General features: G+C 40.6%; 1 protein-coding gene across 13 annotated transcripts in view; it reads right to left on the bottom strand.

Moving 5' to 3' along the window:
• LOC105480503 (dedicator of cytokinesis 3) overlaps positions 1–20,667 on the bottom strand; it is a 647,888-nt gene that overhangs the window by 287,982 nt on the left and 339,239 nt on the right. For all 13 annotated transcript variants that reach the window (XM_071091780.1, XM_071091778.1, XM_071091779.1 and 10 more), the window contains 2 exons: positions 15,267–15,308; positions 14,164–14,318 (listed from right to left, as the gene is read on the bottom strand). In XM_071091780.1, coding sequence (XP_070947881.1) covers positions 14,164–14,318; positions 15,267–15,308 — 197 coding nt within the window. The remainder of the gene's footprint in view (positions 1–14,163; positions 14,319–15,266; positions 15,309–20,667) is intronic.

Raw genomic sequence — 20,667 nt, 5'->3', positions numbered from 1 at the left:
ATATTCCACTTACCCTGTTTTTTGTCTGCTTCTCCCTCATCCCCCATGATGGGTAGAAATATTGCTGTCTAGCTCCCTAGTATATCCCCAGGACATGAGAAGAGGGCTCATTCCATTGCGTAGTTGGATAAGTGAATATCCTCCCAGTTTTTTTTTCTCCTTGAGCACAAACATAGCTCAGGAAGCTCACAGAGTCCAACTTGGCAAAAGAAATGTATCCTTCCTTTGTATACATAAGGCAATAGATTTATATTAAGTCCTTGAAGGCAGAGGTATTTTACTGATTTTCACTGATATCTGGGACTTAGAATAGGACCTGGAACACTGTAGGCACTAAATACAGTCAACCTGCTTTAAGCATTTGGAGAATTGTTTTGAACCTTCTATGAGACTGTTGCACATGGCTTAAGTATCTTGGGAGTAGCTCATCAATTTTTTGAGGGTAAATTTATTAGAAATGGCAGAAAGTAATTCAGAGCTAAGTTTGGTGAATGTAGATAATCAAGAAAGGTAAAATTATTTTTGTCTAATAAACAGGATGACAATAAGACTCGTTTTCCTGTGCCATTTATATACTAGCTTTGCTTTCACTTTCTGAGATGCTAGAATTTCTCTCTTCTGTTCTATTCCCTCTTTTCTGCGTGAGCATGTCACCTACTTTGCTCTGTAGTCTCACTGTAGCACAGGCTCCAGCTCTTGGGCCTGTACCATCATTGATTTAGTGCATCTGCTATATACCTCTCTCCATTCTATGTCTTGGGGTGCTGACATATTTATATTTTCCATTAAAGGCCGTTGAAAGAAAAAGATATCTTTTTATATATTTAGGTTCAAAACTTAATAGCAACAATCAGGTAGACATTCAATAAAGAGTTCTACAGTTTTGATTTGAAGAGTCCATATATAAAGGGTATTGTGGCTTTCCTGCAGTGGGAGGGGAATAGTAGTTTTAATGATAATTGAGTTCAAGATAAACAACTGGCAGAATCTATTTCCAAGGGAGTCTCTGTTCTAAACGTGCTCAGAGGGAAAGATATTTGGAGCATTCCTTCTCAGAAACCAGCAGCCATATCTCTAGATGCCATTAAAAGTTTACACATAGACAAAATATTCTCTTTTCTAACCAAGAACTGATTTTTAAAAATTCATAATTGTATATATTTTGTATGTGAAATTCTAAATTTTCTATTTTTCTCTCATACCATTTAACTTTTTCTAATGAGTCATAATTACTGGACTCCTGGTTCCCATGCATTGCAAAGGAGTCATCTAGTCTCAGGGCTTCCTTTTGTTTGTGCTATTTCTACAACACTATTTCTTCTGTTCTTTTGCAGCTGATTTCTAGTTACCCTAACAACAGCCACACAGCTTACTCCATGGACAGCAAGTGTACATATATGTCACTCAATTTTCCATTCTCTCTCATGAGTCTCCAGACTTTGTTTTTAAACATCATTTAGCACATTCCTCAAAATATAAATCCTGATATACTGATCCAGACTTTGTTTTTAAACACCATTTAGCACATTCCTCAAAATACAAATCCTGATATACTGATTGATTTGCTTACAGGATCCAGTACCTTGTGTTCTTCACTTCCATGTGAAGATTAAAATATCCAGTTTTTTAAATCTTGCTCTGTCTTGAGATGATCTTTAATAAATCCTGATCTACAGCCAGGCAGATATTTTACATTGCTTTGTAAATGTAAAAGAAGAGAAAATAATCCCCAGTTTATGAATAAATGCTCTGGCTCTGACAGAAACACCTCCAGTCACTAGAAGTCTGTGTCAGGGAATCAAGCCTCAGAGACCCTCAATGATTGTTACTCCAAAGACACCAGCCACAGGCCTTACAATTGAGTTGTTTCTCCAAGTACCGTGTTTTCAGATAAACACAAATTAGTTAAAATTTCCCCAGCTAAATATATTTTAACGACAACAAAACTTTTTAAAATAAGTGCAAGAAAGGTAGCAAACTTCAATCTTGTATTTTCTTTGATTCCTTCATATTTTCATTTATTCCCAACTCTGGAAAAGCTTTAGTGGTACTTTGTAAATTTGAGGTTTAGCCAAGTGGATGCTGGGATCGGAGGGGAAGTGACTGTCTGTTTAAATCACCTTTTCTGTGAGCCTGGCTTTGAGGCAGGAGTAGAAATGGGAAAAAGCCTAGAATGCCTTAATCCGAATTCAGCTGGATTCTACACGAAGCCTTTTTTGCAACTATAGCTTTAATGCTGGAACTCCATCTTGAGAGTTTATAACAAGTCATTTGTTCAATTGATAAATGTTACCAGCTCATAGCAGGCTCTGTAACAGTCTTTTTTTAGCCTTAGTTGCTAGCTGCTTTGCATCTGCCTTGGATATGCATGGTTCAGAGGTGAGCCAGTGACATGGGCAGAGCTCATATACAGAATTTGAAATTCCCATTTCCTGCTCTCTTCTCTCCAGAACTCCCTCTAGTGGCCATACTTGCCCCAGGTTCCATCTCTTGGTTCCTTAGGCTAAAAATATGGCAGGCTTTCTAATGGAGTTTTAGACACTCTATACTACGCTAGGAGTACAGCTCACTTTCAGATCAAAACCACAAAAACAGAAAATTCACCTCATGTTGGTCTTTTTCTCCAACTTTTTACTGCCTTACAATATCTGCCTGCTTTATTCATTCGGCAGCACTGTCAGGTAGTTTTTGGATTTTGCCCAGTGTTAATTGTAGGAGGGTCAGACTGTCAGGGACTTACTCCACCATACCAGAAATAAAATAAGCACAGTTCTACCTTTAGAAGATAGCCAGAATCCAAGCCACCATCGTCTGTCATCTGGTCACTGCAAAGACTTTCTATCTAGTTTTTTTATTTATCCTTAAGTAACTAAGGATGACATGGCTGCCAGTAATTTGATCCCTTAGCTCCACCTCATTAATTTAGAAATCATTTAGAGATCAAAGGATGAGAGGATGGGAGAAATTAAGTCTCTTCCCTGGAAGGTAGCTGCATGGTAGGTGTACCTACCCTGACAATCTTATTTAGCATAGCAAATCTCCCTTATACTTTACTTTTTCTATCCCATAACACTTATCCCTTCAAATATGATACAATTTACTTATTTTTATTTACTGTCTCTTCCTATTATGTAAGCTTCATGAGAACATGGATTTTTGTGTGTTTTATCCACTGCCATATTACTAGAGCCTATAACAGCACAAGCACATAGCAGGTGTAAAAATAAACATTTGGTGCATAAATGACTTTACCAAACACTGTAACTTCTACCTCTGATCTCACTTAATTCTCCATATTCCTCTCCTGACAGAGGATTTCTTTTTATATGTGAAAAGCATCAGTCATTCTGCTCTACTTTGTCCTATGTATTATGTTTTAGGCAGAGAAGAAGTCAAATTTCTTGTAAACAATGTGAAACTTTCTAAAGAAACTGATCATTTCTTTCACTGTTTTTAACTAGACTCTGTAGGATGATACGTTAAAAATTTTTCGCAGCCTAACAGCTAGACTCAGAACATAATGAGGGATGGCATATATAGAACAGCAGTTTCTGATCTTATTTTCAGATGAAAAAGGCAGGTTTAACCATAGGCCAAAGTATATATCTAAAGTAAAAGTTTCACCATGTCTATCTCTCAAAAGACTTTCACTTTAATGCTTCTGAGTAAGAGCTGATGTGTTGGGCATATATGTAGAAGCATGTCAAGATAGCCTGACCACTAGTATGAAATATACTTAGCTTTAAACCCTATTTGAATTCATTCTCTCTATATTTTCAGTTTTGAGTTATGTAACAAAATATATTAATGAAAAACTTAGCAGGGCAACAGGATTATAAAGTTTCACTTAAACATCCATTTGTTGGCCTCCTCATCCAAAGGGCACAGAAATCATTAGCTTTCTTTGTGGTTGTGTGAGAAAGAGAAAGAGAGAACACTATTAATTTCTCTAGACCCTTGTAATTTTTAGGGAAGATACGTATACTGACAATGACAGACCAGAGAGCAGGGCAGAAAAAGAAAGTGACGTTAACAGTTACCAGAGACAAGGTACCAGCTCCTCTCTTATTTCTGCTAGAACTCACAGAAAATCCTTGTGAAAATGTTGGTTAGTGAGCTGGAGTCTATGTCCTGGACCAAGTTAAGACAGGCTAGACTGTACCATGGGGCCTAGGGTCGAAGGACCAAGACTAAATTGCAGGTCTGTTAGTAGACTGCCTAAATCCTACGGATAAGCTCCAGCTGCATTACATACATTACCTCTTTTGCAGACGGAAACAAAACTGTTTGCTTTAATAAAAAAGTGCTCACCCATCATTTTAAAATAAAATTTATCTTCAGGGTCCCCTAAAATTTTCACAGACGCAGATTATCTCATTTAGGTGGAATGCTTGACTCTCAGGGACAGCCCTCTATTTCAATTATAGAAGCAGCTGATTTTCAACAAAAAGTTTATTTTATGCAAGGGTATCTTGAATGCTGAAAAAACTCCAAGAGAATAAGAATGGGACTTTGGGTCAGGCACGGTGGCTCACACCTGTAATCCCAACATTCTGGGAGGCTGAGGCAGGCAGATAATAAGGCCAGGAGTTCAAGATTAGCCTGGCAAACATGGTGAAACCCCATCTCTAATAAAAACACAAAAATTAGCTGGGTGTGGTCGTGGGCACCTGTAATCCCAGCTACTCAGGAGGCTGAGGCAGGAGAATACCTTGAAACCAGAAGGCGGAGGTTGCAGTGAGCCGAGATCGTGTCACTGCACTCCAGCCTGGGTGAAACAGCAAAACTCCAATCGGTGGCTGGCAAGATGGCCAAATAGGAACAGATCTGGTCTGTAGCTCCTAGTGAGATCAACACAGAAGGCAGGTTTTTCTGCATTTCCAATTGAGGTACCCAGCTCATCTCACTGGGGCTGGTTAGACAGTGGGTACAGCCCATGGAGGGTGAGCTGAAGCAGGGTGGGGCGTTGGCTCACCAGGGAAGTGCAAGGGGTCAGGGAACTCCCTCCCCTAGCCAAGGAAAGCCGTGAGGGACTGTGCCATAAAGGACAGTGCGCTCTTACTATGCTTTCCCCACAGTCTTCTCAATCCACAGACCAGGAGATTCCCTCAGGTGCCTACACCACCAGGGCCCTGGATTTCAAGCACAAAACTAGGCAGCCGTTTGGGCAGATACCGAGCTAGCTGCAGGAGGTTTTTTTTGTACCCCAGTGGTGCCTGGAACGCCAGTGAGACAGAACTGTTAACTCCCCTGGAAAGGGGGAGCCAGGGAGCCAAGTGGTCTAGCTCAGCAGATCCCACGGCCATGGAGCCCACCCAGGAGGCTAAGATTCACAGACTTGAAATTCTTGCTGCCAGCACAGCACTCTGAATTCAACCTGGGATGCTCGAGCTTAGTAAGGGGAGGGCCAGCCACCATTACTGAGGCTTCAGTAGGTGGTTTTCCCCTCACAATGTGAAGAAAGCCACCTGGAAGTTCAAACTGGGTGGAGCCCACTGCAGCTCGGCAAAGCCTCTGTAGCCAGACTGCCTCTCTAGATTCCTCCACGCTGGGAAGGGCATCTCTGAAAGAAACTTAGCAGCCCCAGTCAGGGGCTTACAGAACAAACTCCCATCTTCCTGGGACAGAGCACCTGGGGGAAGGGGCGGCTGTGGGCACTTAAATGCTCCTGTCTGTGAATCTGAAGAGAGCAATGGATCTCCAAGCACGGCGCTTGAACTCTGCTAAGGGACAGACTGTCTCTTCAAGTGGATCCCTGACCCCTGTGCCTCCTGACTGGGAGACATCTCCCAGCAGGGGTCAACAGACACCTCATAAAGGAGGCTCTGGCTGGCATCTGGCAGGTGACCCTCTTGGACAAAGCTTCCAGAAGAAGGAACATTGCTGTTCTGCAGCTTCCGCTGGTGATACCCAGGCAAACAGGGTCTAGAGAGGACCTCCTGAAAACTCCAGAAGACCTGCAGCAGAGGAGCCTGTTAGAAGGAAAACTAACAAACAGAAAGAAATAGCACCAAGATCAACAAAAAGGATGACCAGACATAAACTCCATCTGAAGGTCACGAACAGCAAAGACCAAAGGTGGATAAATCCAAGAAGATGAGGAAAAACCAGTGCAAAAAGGCTGAAAATTCCAAAAACCAGAACACCTCTACACCTCTTCTCCTCCAAAGGATCACAACTCCTCGCCAGCAAGGCAACAAAACTGGACAGACAATGAGTTAGGTGAACTGACAGAAGTAGACTTCCGAAGGTGGGTAATAACAAACTCCTCCAAGCTAAAGGAGTATGTTCTAACCCAACGCAAGGAAGCTAAGAACCTTGAAAAAACGTTACAGGAATTGCTGGCTACAATAACCAGCTTAGAGGAAGAACATAAATGACCCGATGGAGCAGAAAAACACAGCACAAGAACTTCGTGAAGCATACAAGATGACATGATTGTATATTTAGAAAATCCCATCATCTCAGCCCAAAATCTCCTTAAGCTGATAAGCAACTTCAGCAAAGTCTCAGGATACAAAATCAATGTGCAAAAATCACAAGCATTCTTATACACCAATAACAGGCAAACAGAGAGCCAAATCATGAGTGAACTCCCATTCACAATAGCTTCAAAGAGAATAAAATACCCAGGAATCCAACTTACAAGGGATGTGAAGGAACTCTTCAAGGAGAACTACAAACCACTACTCAACGACATAAAAGAGGGCACAAACAAATGGAAGAACATTCCATGCTCACGGATAGGAAGAATCCATATTGTGAAAATGGCCATACTGCCCCAGGTAATTTATAGATTCAATGCCATCCCCATCAAGCCACCAATGACTTTCTTCACAGAATTGGAAAAAAACTACTTTAAAGTTCATATGGAACCAAAAAAGAGCCTGCATTGCCAAGAAAATCCTAAGCAAAAAGAACAAAGCTGGAGGCATCATGCTACCTGACTTCAAACTGTACTACAAGGCTACAGTAACCAAAACAGTATGGTACTGGTAACAAAACAGAGATATAGACCAATGGAACAGAACAGAGCTCTCAGAAATAATACCACATATCTACAACCATCTGATCTTTGACAAACTTGACAAAAACAAGGATTCCCTATTTAATAAATGGTGCTGGGAAAACTGGCTAGCCACATGCAGAAAGCTGAAACTGGATTCCTTCCTTACACCTTATAGAAAAAGTAATTCAAGATGGATTAAAGACTTAAATGTTAGACCTAAAATCATAAAAACCCTAGAAGACAACCTAGGCAATGCCATTCAGGACATACACATGGGCAAGGACTTCATGTCTAAAACACCAAAAGCAATGGCAACCAAAGCCAAAATTGACAAATGGGATCTAATTAACTAAAGAGCTTCTGCACAGCAAAAGAAACTACCATCAGAGTGAACAGGCAACCTACAGAATGGAAGAAAATTTTTGCAATCTACTCATCTGACAAAGGGCTAATATCCAGAATTGACAAACAACTCAAACAAATTTACAAGAAAATATCAAACATCCCCATCAACAAGTGGGCAAAGGATATGAACAGACACTTCTCAAAACAAGACATTTATGCAGCCAACAGACACATGAAAAAATGCTCATCATCACTGGCCATCAGAGAAATGCAAATCAAAACCACAATGAGATACCATCTCACACCAGTTAGAATGGCGATCATTAAAAAGTCAGGAAACAACAGGTGCTGGAGAGGATGTGGAGAAATAGGAACACTTTTACACTGTTGGTGGGACTGTAAACTAGTTCAACCACTGTGGAAGACAGTGTGGCGATTCCTCAAGGATCTAGAACTAGAAATACCATTTGACCCAGGCATCCCATTACTGGGTATATCCCCAAAGGATTATAAATCATGCTGCTATAAGGACACATGCACACATACGTTTACTGTGGCACTATTTCCAATAGCAAAGACTTGGAACCAACCCAAATGTCCATCAATGATAGACTGGATTAAGAAAATGTGGCACATATATACCATGGAATACTATGCAGTCATAAAAAAGGATGAGTTTGTGTCCTTTGTAGGGACATGGATGCAGCGGGAAACCATCATTCTGAGCAAACTATCGCAAGGACAGAAAAACCAAAGACCTCATGTTCTCACTCATAGGTGGGAATTGAACAATGACAACACTTGGACACAGGAAGGGGAACATCACGCACCAGGGCCTATTGGGGGTTGGGGAGCAAGGTGAGGGATAACATTAGAAGATATACCTAATGTAAATGATGAGTAAATGGGTGCAACACACCAACATGACACACGTATACATACATAACAAACCTGCACGTTGTGCACATGTACCCTAGAACTTAAAGTATAATAATAAAAAAAGGAGCCAAATCAATCAAGTGGAGGAAAGAATATCAGAGACTGAAGATCAACTTAATGAAATAAAGCGTGAAGAAAAGATTAGAGGAAAAAACAAATGAAAAGGAATGAACAAAGCCTCCAAGAAATATGGGACTATGTGAAAAGACCAAACCTATGTTTGATTGGTGTACCTGAAAGTGACGGGAAGAATGGAATGAAGTTGGAAAACCTCTTCAGGATATTATGCAGGAGAACTTCCCCAGCCTAGTAAGACAGGCCAACATTCAAATTCAGGAAATACAGAGACCACCACAAAGATACTCCTCAAGAAGCGCAACCCCAAGACACATAATCGTCAGATTCGCCAAGGTTGAAATGAAGAAAAAAATGTTAAAGGCAGCCAGAGAGAAAGGTTGAGTTACCCAGGGAAGGGTAGCCCATCAGACTAACAGCAGATCTCTCTGCAGAAGCCTTACAAGCCAGAGAGAGTGCGGGCCAACATCCAACATTCTTAAAGAAAATAATTTTCAACCCGGAATTTCATATCCAGCCAAACTAAGCTTCATAAGCAAAAGAGAAATAAAATCCTTTACAGACAAGCAAATGCTGAGAGATTTTGTCACCACCAGGCCTGCCTTACAAGGGCTCCTGAAGGAAGCACTAAATATGGAAAGGAACAACCAGTACCAGCCACTGCAAAAACATACCAAATTATAAAGACGATTGACACTATGAAGAAACTGTATCAACGAATGGGCAAAATAACCAGCTAGCATCATAATGACAGGATTAAATTCACACATAACAATATTAACCTTAAATGTAAACGGGCTAAATGCCCCAATTAAAAGACATAGACTGGTAAATTGGATAAAGAGTCAAGACCCATCAGGAGACCCACCTCATATGCAAAGACATACATAGGCTCCAAATAAAGGTATGGAGGAATATTTACTAAGCGAAAAGAAAAGAAAAAAGAGAAAAAAGAAAAGAAAGAAGCAGGGGTTGAAATCCTAGTCTCTTATAAAACAGACTTTAAACCAACAAAGATCAAAAAAGACAAAGAAGGGCATTACATAATGGTAAAGAGATCAATGCAACAAGACTGATCTTGTTGATATTGATATATTGGGTGCATATATATTAACTATCCTAAATATATATGCACCCAATACAGGAGCACCCAGATTCATAAAGCAAATTCTTAGAGAACTACAAAGAGACTTAGACTCCCACACAATAATAGTGGGAAATATCTAAAAGCTATGCCCTAACATCACAACTAAAAGAACTGGTGAAGCAAGAGCAAACAAATTCAAAACCTAGCAGAATATAAGAAATAACTAAGATCAGGACACAACTGAAGTAGATAAAGACACGAAAAACTTCAAAAAAAATCAGTGAATCCAGGAGTTCGTTTTTTGAAAAGATCAACAAAATAGATAGACCGTTAGCCAGACTAATAAAGAAGAAAAGAGAAAAATGAAATAGACACAATAAAAAATGATAAAGGGGATATAACCACTCATCACACAAAAATATAAACTACCATCAGAGAATAAACATCTCTATGCAAATAAACTAGAAAAATATGGAAAAAATGGATAAATTCCTGGACACATACACCCTCCCAATACTAAACTGGAAAGAAGTCAAATCCCTGAATAAACCAACAAGTTCTAAAATGGAGGCAGTAATTAGTAGCCTACCAACCAAAATAAGCCCAGGACCAGAGAGATTCACAGCCGAATTCTACCACAGGCACAAAGAGGAGCTGGTATTATTCCTTTTGAAACTATTCCAAACAATAGAAAAAGAGGGAATCCTCCCTAACTCATTTTATGAGGCCAGCATTTAACCTGATACGAAAACCTGGAAGAGACACAACGACAAAAAAGAAAATTTTGGGCCAATATCCCTGATGAACATCAATGCAAAAATCCTTAATAAAATACTGGCAAACCCAATTCCAGCAGCACATCAAAAAGCTTATCCACCATGATCAAGTCAGCTTCATCCCTGGGGGGCAAGGCTCGTTCAACATATGCAAATCAATAAACGTAATCCATCACAAAAACAGAACCAGTAACAAAAACCACATGATTATCTGAATAGACGCAAAAAAGGCCTTTGATAAAATTCAACACCCCTTCATGCTAAAAACTCTCAATAAACTAGGTATTGATGGAACGTATCTCAAAATAGTAAGAGCTATTTATGACAAACCCACAGCCAGTATCATACTGAATGGGCAAAAGCTGGAAGCATTCTCTTTGAAAACTGGCACAACAAGGATGCCCTCTTCTCTCACCACTCCTATTCAACATAGTATTAGAAGTTCCGGCCAGGGCAGTCAGGCAAGAGAAAGAAATAAAGGAAAGAGAGGAAGTCAAATTGTCCCTGTTTGCAGATGATATGATTGTAAATTTAGAAAACCCCATCATCTCAGCCCCAAATCTCCTTAAGCTGATAAGTAACTTCAGCAAAGTCTTAGGATACAAAATCAATGTACAAACATCACAAGCATTCCTATACACCAATAATAGATGAGCAGAGAGCAAAATCATGAGCGAACTCCCATTCACAACTGCTACAAAGACACTAAAATACCTAGGAATACAACTTACAAGGGATGTGAAGGACCTCTGCAAGGAGAACTACAAACCACTGCTCAAGAATATCAGAGAGGACACAAACAAATGGAAAAACATTCCATGCTCATGGATAAGAAGAATCAATATCATGAAAATGGCCATACTGCCCAAAGTAATTTATAGATTCAATGCCATCCCCATCAAGCTACTACTGACTTTCTTCACAGAATTAGAAAAAAACTACTTTAAATTTCATATGGAACCAAAAAAAGAGCCTGCATAGCCAAGACAATCCTAAGCAAAAAGAACAAAGCTGGAGGCATCATGCTATCTCACTTCAAACTATACTACAAGACTACAGTAACCAAAACAGCATGTTACTGGTACCAAAACAGATATATAGACCAATGGAACAGAAGAGAGGCCTCAGAAATAATACCACACATCTACAACCATCTGATCTTTGACAAACAACACAAACAAGCAATGGGGAAATGACTCCCTATTTAATAAATGGTGTTGGGAAAACTGGCTAGCCATATGCAGAAAACTGCAACTGAACCCCTTCCTTACACCTTATACAAAAATTAACTCAAGATGGATTAAATTGCTGCCTGTTCTTTCCTCTGGAAGGTTCGTCGCAGAGGGGCAACTGCCAGATGCCAGCAAGAACTCTCTTGCATGAGGTGTCTATAGGCCCTTACTGGGAGGTGTCTCCCAGTCAGGATACATGGGGGTCAGGGACCCACTTGAGGAGGCAGTTTGACCCTTAGCAGAGCTCAAACGCTGTTCTAGGAGGTCTGCTGTGCTCTTCAGAGACGTCAGGCAGGGACTTTTAAGTCTGCTGAAGCTTCACCCACAGCCGCTCCTTCCACCAGGTGCTCTGTCCCAGGGAGACGGGGGTTTATCTATAAGTCCCTGACTGGGGCTGCTGCCTTTTTTTCAGAGATGCCCTGCCCAGAGAAGAGAAATCTGGTAGTCTGGACACAGCAGCCTTACTGAGCTGCAGTAGGCTCCACCCAGTTCAAACTTCCCAGTGGCTTTGTTTATACTGTTGAGCATAAAACCACCTACTCACGCAACAAGCAATGGGGAAATAACTCCCTATTTAATAAATGGTGTTGGGAAAACTGGCTGGCCATATGCAGAAAACTGCAACTGAACCCCTTCCTTACACCTTATACAAAAATTAACTCAAGATGGATTAAATTGCTGCCTGTTCTTTCCTCTGGAAGCTTCGTTGCAGAGGGGCAACTGCCTCAGTAATGGCAGATGTCCCTCGCCGCACCAAGCTCGAGTGGCCCAGGTTGATCTCAGTCTGCTGCTGTGCTGGCAGTGAGAATTTCAAGCCAGTGAATCTTAGTTTGCTGGGCTCTATGGGAGTGGGACCCACCAAGCCAGACCACTTGGCTCCCTGGCTTCAGCACCCCTTTCCAGGGGAGTGAACAGTTCTGTCTCGCTGGCATTCCAGGTGTCACTGGGTTATGGAGAAAAAAAACTCCTGCAGCTAGTTCGGTGTCTGCCCAAATGGCTACCCAGTTTTGTGCTTGAAATCCAAGTCTCTGGTGGGTTAGGCACCAGAGGGAATCTCCTGGTCTGTGGGTTGCAAAGACCATGGGACAAGCGCAGTATCTGGGCCAGAGTGCACGGTTCCTCAGGCTCAGTCCCTCATGGCTTCTCTTGGGTAGGGGAGAAAATTTCCCAACCCCTTGCGCTTCTCGGGTAAGGGGATGCCCCACCCTGCTTCGGTTTGCCCTCCATGGGCTGCATCCACTGTCCAGCCAGTCCCAGTGAGATGAACTGGGTACCTCAGTTGAAAATGCAGACATCACCCAACTGCTGCATCGATCTTGCTGGGAGCTGCAGACCAGAGCTGTTCCTATTTGGCCATCTTGCCAGCAATCCACCTTTTTTCTTTTTTTTTTTTTTTGAGACCAAGTCTCACACTGTCAGTCAGGCTATAGTGCAGTGGCGCGATCCCGACTCACTGCAACCTCCGCCTCCTGGGTGGAACTGATTCTCCTGCCTCAGCCTCTGGAATAGCTGGGCTTACAGGAGCCCACCAACACGCCCAGCTAATTTTTTGCATTTTTGTTAGAGATGGGGTTTCACTATGTTGGTCAGGCTGGTCTCGAACTCCTGAGTTCGAGATTCACCCTCCTCAGCCTCCCAAAGTGCTGGGATTACAGTAGTGAGCCACCGCGCCCGGGCCACAATAATGGAATAGTTTTATCTGTTTCATATATTGGACTTTCTCATAAAATTTAGCTTGAAGAAAGGATTTTTACACACACACACACACACACTCACACACACACACAAAATAGAGTTTACAAAAAATCTGGGTAGGAAAAGAACAGCAGCCAGAATCTATATCCACACAGTCCTGGCCCATAGTCTTGCCTGTGTGCAACAGTTTTAGCTTTCATCAATACCACTGCTACTTTCTCTACAATAACTGTCCCAAGGGCACATACTAGGAGCCATTGGTGATAAGGAAAATTCACATGTCCTGATCAATGGGTGCATCATTTTATTCCTATGCCAAAGTAAAGCACAGTGTATTAATATTTTTGTCAAGATCAGAGGCACTGTGGGGCATGCAAATTAACTGTTTTTCTTTTGAATTCTGCTTTAACTTCCATTTCTAATTTTCCCACATGTGATGTATAATTGGAAAAGTGAAAAATCTGCTTTCGAATTTTAAGTACTAAAGCAAGTAAAAGCCATAAAGCACTCCTAACACAAGAAGTTCCCAAGCAATGTAAAAGAAACCCAGAAGATGCTCTCCTTTCATGGGCTGCCCAGACAAGACACCATCAGCCCCTTTTATCTGCAAAACCTCTCTTCCACAGCAGCAAGCCAAGGCCCAGGGCTTCCTGCACTCTGGAACTGTGTGTCTCTGCTGCATTTGCCTAGTTCTATGTTTCTCCTGTGTCTTTTCTTGGTATTAAATAGATGCATCCTTTTCTCTCTGTGAGGTGGTGGCAAAGACTCAATTTTGAGCTTCTATGTGGAAAAAGGCATAAAAAAGGCGGCCACCCATGGTATGGTTTAGATGACTTAAGGGCACACAGGGAATTGGGGCCAAAACTCCTAGCTAATGAGATGAGGTTACCTTATCTTGTTTTGCCTCTTCTGTGCATCTGTCTTCTCTGAAGGTCAGAGATGCGTATGACCCATACCATCCTAATATAGAATCACAACCTCACCAGAATTTCCAGTGACTCTCACCTGATCTGCTTGCCTTCCCTCATGTCATATAAGGAAAAGAAGACATCGGTATCTTCCCCAATAGTATTGTAAGTGAAACTCTTCAGGCTGAGGAAGAAGTGATGTGGCACTGGCATCCGACATGTTTCCCCATGACGTGGGCGCATTGTATCTACCTAATGAGGAAGAAGAAAACCCGGTGATTTTTATTTTAGTTTTTATATTGATCATTAAAAGGTGCAAACTAAATTACAAACTCTTTTCACACTACTGAAGGAGATTATTTGAGAAACTGAAGATGTTTTCTTTGCTTGTAGGGGATGCTGCATCAACAGACTTGGGTTGAGGTGGGCAAGCAAGCAGCTGGGAGGAATAAACAGTGAAAGAAATATAGGGACAGTAATTCCAACTTATAAGTGAACTAAAGATCTCCACTAGGTGACAAACATCTTAATTCTCCAGGAAACCATTTTCTATTTTTCTTTTTTCTTTTTTTTTTTTTTTTGAGACAGAGTCTCACTCTGCCACCCAGACTGGAGTGCAATAGCATGATCTCGGCTCACTGCACCTCTTACTCCAGGGTTCAAGCAATTCTCCCTCAGCCTCCCGTGTAGCTGGGATTACAGGCACTCACCACCATGCCCAGCTAATTTTTGTATTTTTAGTGGAGACGGGTTTCACCATGTTGGCCAGGCTGGTCTCAAACTCCTGACTTCAGGTGATCCACCTGCCTCGGCCTCCCAAAGTGCTGGGATTACAGGCATGAGCCACCGCGCCAGGCCCAGAAAACCATTTTCAAAGTCATTTTTAAGAAATGCCATTATGACCCCAATGCACTTGATTTACACTGTTACCCAGTAATAGTTATGATTCTAAATAACATTTTTATTTTCTCCCAGACTGATTCATTTTAGTTTCAGTCTGCTTTAATTGTGCTTATGCAAATTTGCACAGTAGAAGTAGAGTCTGGCCAAGACTGTTTAGAGGTCAAGGCTCCTCAAATAAAGACACCACACAGTCGAGAAGTCAGTGGTGTCTGTCATTTCCTGGTGTATTCATATGTTGTAATCTCTTAATAGAAAAAGTTGACAGGAAAGGCTGGAAGACCCAGGAAAGCCACTTACCTGGGATGTGCTTTGCTGTACACTCTGCCGACTAGATAAATGCTATGGAAAGAAGGAAAGAAAAATAAACTCTACCAGGAAAGAAACTAAATTTTATTAAGTACTTTCGATATGCTGGGCAGTCTGCTATGCCTTTTATATTCATGATCTCATTTGATACTGATAACTCTGTAAAATAACTGTTACTCATATTTGGTGGAGACAACTAAGGCCTAGAGTAAGGACATGATTTGCTGAAGGTCACATAGCAACAAAGTGGCAACGTCCAGATTCAAACCTTAGCCCTTCCAGATCTGACTAACAGACAAGTCACAAGTGGGTGACTGCCACTAAATTTTTGCTTTGCCACTGTCCTCTCCACATACTGTACCACTTTCTGAGCTGCCTGATCCGGCTTCTTCAGACTTTCCACACTGATACCTTTAACAATAAAGGGCTCCCTCCAAAACACTTCTCCATGCTGTTCCTTTACTGCTGGCTGGTTGAAATTAGAAGCAGCAGATTCTAATTCGAGCTATGCCACTCATAGACTGTGAAATTTCAGACAAATCACTTAATCTCTCCAAGAGACACTTTCCTGAACGTAAAATTCAGATAAGAGTCTGTATTATCTTCCTTACAAAGTTATTGAAGCTCAAATTACATAATGAGCATCAGTATGATACAGAAATTAGGGACCTAAGTGCAGAAGTGAGGATCCTAGGTTTTGAATTTTTTAAAAATGTTTAAATTGATATATTTTAAAATATTTATGAAGTACATGTGATATTTTGATACATGCATACAATGTATAACTATCAAATCAGGGTATTTAGGATATTCACTGCATCAAACATTTATCATTTCTTTCTGTTGGGAACATTTCAAATCTTCTCTTCTAGCTACTTTGAAATGTACAATAAATTACTGTTAACTACACTCACCCTATGGTGCTATCAAACACTACAACTTATTCCTTCTAACTAGATGTTTGTACTTGCTGACCAACCTCTCTTCAACCCCACCACCCCACCATTCTCAACCCTTGGTAACCACTATTCTATTCTCTGTCTCCAAGAGATTCACTTTTTTTTTTTTTTTTTTGGTTTTGGTTTTGTTTTTTAACTCCTACATATGAGAGAATCTGAGATATTTGTCTTTCTGTGCCTGGCTTATTTCATTTAACATATTGACCTCTACTTCTATCCATGTTGCTACAAATGACAGGATTTCATTCTTTTTATGGCAGGATAGTATTCCATTGTGCATATATGCCACACTTTCTTCATCCTTTCATCTGTTAACAAACACTTAGATTAATTCTATATCTTGGCTATTGTGAACAGTGCCGCAATAAACACAAGGGTGCTGGTGTCTCATTGATATACTGATTTTTCTTTCTTTTTGATAAATATCCAGTAGTAGGATTGCTGGATCGAATGGTGGTTCTGTTTTGTTTTTTGGGAAGTCTCATACTGTTTTCCATAGTGGCTGTACTAACTTACATTCCCACCAACAGTGCGTAAGAGTTGCCTTTTCTCTCGTGAACCCGGGAAGCAGAGCTCACAGTGAGCCAAGAATGCGCCACTGCACTCCAGCCTGGGCGACAGAGTGAGATTCCATCTCAAAAAAAAAAAAAAGAGTTGCCTTTTCTCCACTTCTTTGTCAGCATTTATTTATTTATTTATTGTCTTTTTGATAACAGCCATTCTAACTGTGGTTTTCTGCTGCGGTTTTGACATTGCATTTCCCTGATGATCAGTGATATTGAGCATTTTTTCATATAGTTGTTGGCCATTTATATGTCTTTTTTGGAGAAAGATCTATTAGGATCCTTTGCCCACATTTTATTTTCCTTTTTTTTTTTTTTTGGGGGGGGGGGGGACATAGTCTTGCTTTGTTGCCAGGCTGGAGTGCAGTGGCGCAGTCTCAGCTCACTGCAACCTCCGCTTCCCAGTTCAAGCGATCCCCCTGCCTCAACCTCCCGAGTAGCTGGGACTACAGGCATGCCAACACGCCCGGCTACTTTTTTGTGTGTGTGTATTTTAGTAGATATGGGGTTTAACCATATTAGCCTGGATTGTCTCTATTTCCTGACCTCGTGATCCACCTGCCTCGGCCTCCCAAAGTGCCGGGATTATAGGCGTGAGCCACTGTGCCTGGCCCGTTTGCACACTTTTTAATGGAATAATTTGGTGTTCTGCTGTTGAGTAGTGTGAGTTCCTTGTATACTCTAGATATCAGTCCCATGTTAGATGAACAGTTTGCAAATGTTTGCTCCCATGCTATAGATTGTCTCTTCATTCTGTTGTTTCTTTTGCTGTGCAGAAGCTTTTAATATGGTCCTCTTGGTCTATTTTTGCTTTTGTTGCCTGTGTTTTTGAGGTCTTAGTCATAAAATCTTTGCTTTGATCAGTATCTTGAAGCTTTTCTCCTATGTTTTCTTCTAGTTTTATAGTTTTGTATCTTAAGTCTTTAATCTATTTTGAGTTGATTTTGGTACATGGTGAGAGATAGGGGTTTAGTTTCATTCCTCTGGATATGGGTATCCAATTTTCTTGGCACCACTTATTGAAGGGTGTCTGTATGTTCTTGGTGCATTTGTCAAAAATCAGTTGACTGTAAACAGTTGGATATATTTCTCGTTTCTCTATTCTGTTCCATTGGTCTATGAGTCCTTTTATACCAATACCATGCTGTTTTCATTAATCTGGATTTGTAGTGTGTTTTGAAATCAGGTAGTGTAATGCTTCCCGATTAGTTCATTTTGCTCAGTATTGCTGTGGCTGTTTAGGGTCTTTTGTGGTCCCATACAAATTTTAGGTTTTCTATTTTTTGTGAAGATTGTCATTGGTATTTGGATAGGAGTTGCACTGAATCTGTAGATTTCTGCAGTATGGTCATTTTAACAATATTAATTATTAAAATCCATGAGCATCAAATGTCTTTATGTTTGTGTCCTAATTTCTTTCAATAATGTTTTATAACTTTCGTTGTAGGGGTCTTTTACCTCCTCGGTTAAATTTATTCCTAAGCATTTTATTTTTCTGTAGCTATTGTAAATGGGATTGCTCTCTGATTTCTTTTTCTGCCACTTCATTATTGGTGTATAGAAACACTACTGATTTTTGTATGTTGGACTTTGTATCCTACAGCTTTCCTGAATACATTTATCAGTTCTAAGAGATTTTTAGTAGAGTCTTTAGGTTTTCCTATGTATAAGATTATGTCATCTACAAAGAGGGACAATTTGACTTCCTCGTTTCCAATTTAGATGCCTTTTATTTCTTTCTCTTGCTTGACTGCTCTGGCTATGACTTCAAGTACTATGTTGAATAGGAGAATTAAAAGTGGGTATCTTCGTCTTGTTCCAGTCTTAGAGGAAAGTATTTCAGCTTTTTCTCATTCAGTGTGATGTCAGCTGTGGATGTGTCATATACAGCTTTTATGTTGAGGTATTCTTCTATGTCTAACTTGTCGAGAGTTTTTAACAGGGAAAGATGTTAAATTTTATCAAATGCTTTTTCTGTCCTACTGAGATGATCATATCATTTTTGTCCTTCATTCTGTCAATGTGATGTATCACACACTGACTGATTTGCACATGTTGAACCATGCTTACATCACTGGGATAAATTCCATTTGATTATGGTTTCTAATCTTTTTGACATGTTGGATTCAATTTGCTAGTATTTTGCTGAGGATTTTTGTGTCTGTGTTCATCGTGTTCATCAAGGATGCTGGTCCATTTTTTTTTTTTCTTGTGTCCTTGTCTGACTTACTATCAATGTAATGTGTAATGCTGGTCTCATAGAATGAGTTAGGATGAATTCCTCTCTGCCTCAACTTTTTGGAATAGTTTGAGAAGATCTGGTGTTAGTTCTTCCTTATAAGTTTGGTAGAATTCAGCAGTAGAGCCATACAGTTCTGGGTTTTTCTTTGCTGAAAGATTTTTTATTACTTATTTGACTCTTTTCTCATTATTGGTCTATTCAAGCATTTCATTTCTTTCTGGTTCAATCTTGGTAGATTGTGTGTGTTCAGGAATTAATCCATTTCCTCTAGGTTTTCCAATATGTTTGCATATAATTGTTCACAGCAGTCTCTAATGATCCCTTGTTTTTGTTTTTTTGTTTTTTTTGAAACTGAGTCTCACTCTGTCACCCCGGCTGGAGCGCAGTGGCAGAATCTTGGCTCACTGCAACCTCCACCTCCCGGGTTCAGGTGATTCTCCTGCCTCAGCCTCCTGAGTAGCTCGGATTACAGATGTGCACCACCATGGCCGGCTAATTTCTGTATTTTTACTAGAGATGGAGTTTTGCCATGTTGGCCAGGCTGGTCTTGAACTCCTGACCTCAGGTGATCCACCTGCCTTGGCCTCCCAAAGTGCTGGGTCTACAGGAGTGAGCCACCATTCCGGCTGATCCTGTGTATTTCTGTGGCATCAGCCATAATGTATCTTGTTTTGTTTCTGACTATTTGGATCTGTTGGGAACAGGTTCCCAAAATCTGGCCATAAACTGACCCCAAAACTGGCCATAAATAAAATCTCTGCAGCACTGTGATATGTTCATGATGGCCATGATGCCCACGCTGGAAGGTTGTGGGTTTACCGGACTGAGGGCAAGGAACACCTGACCCACCCAGGATGGAAAAACCACTTAAAGGCATTCTTAAACCACAAACAATAGCATGAGTGATCTGTGCCTTAAGGACACGCTCCTGCTACAGACAACTAGCCAAACCCAACACTTTGTTTTGGCCCATCGCTTTGTTTCCAGTAAGGAATATTTTTAATCTATAGAAACAATGCTTATCACTGGCCTACTGTTAATAGATACGTGGGTAAATCTCTGTTCAAGGCTCTCAGCTCTGAAGGCTGTGAGACTCCTGATTTCCTACTCCACAAGTCTATATTTCTGTGTGTGTGTCTTTAACTCCTCTAACGCCACTGGGTTTGGGTCTCTCAAGCAGAGCTGGTCTCAGCATGAGTCTTCTTTTTTCTCAATTAGTCTAGTGGTTTATTGATTTTATCTTTTCAGAAAACCAACTTTTTGTTTCACTGATCCTTTGTAGTGGTTTTTTCAGCTCTATTTTGTTTAGTTCTGCTCTGATCTTTATTATTTATTTCTACTAACTTTAGGTCTAGTTTGTTTTTCCTTTTTGGGGGTCCTTAAGGCATACCATTAGGTTGTTTATTTGAAATCTTTCCAATTTTTATGCAGGCATTTATTGCTGTAAACTTTCCTCTTAGTGCCATATCTCATAGAATTCGGATATGTTGTGTTTCCATTTTCACTTGTTTCAAGCAAGCTTTTTATTTCCTTTTTAATTTGTTCATTGACTCATTGCTCATTCAGGAGCATGCTGTTTAATTTCCATGTATTTATACAGTATACAAAGTTTCTCTTTTTATTGATTT

Source organism: Macaca nemestrina, chromosome 2 (assembly GCF_043159975.1).
Source record: "Macaca nemestrina isolate mMacNem1 chromosome 2, mMacNem.hap1, whole genome shotgun sequence".
NCBI classification, from domain to species: Eukaryota; Metazoa; Chordata; class Mammalia; order Primates; family Cercopithecidae; genus Macaca; species Macaca nemestrina.
Note: the sequence above shows the minus strand (reverse complement) of the source record. Positions and strands in the feature narration are given on the sequence as shown.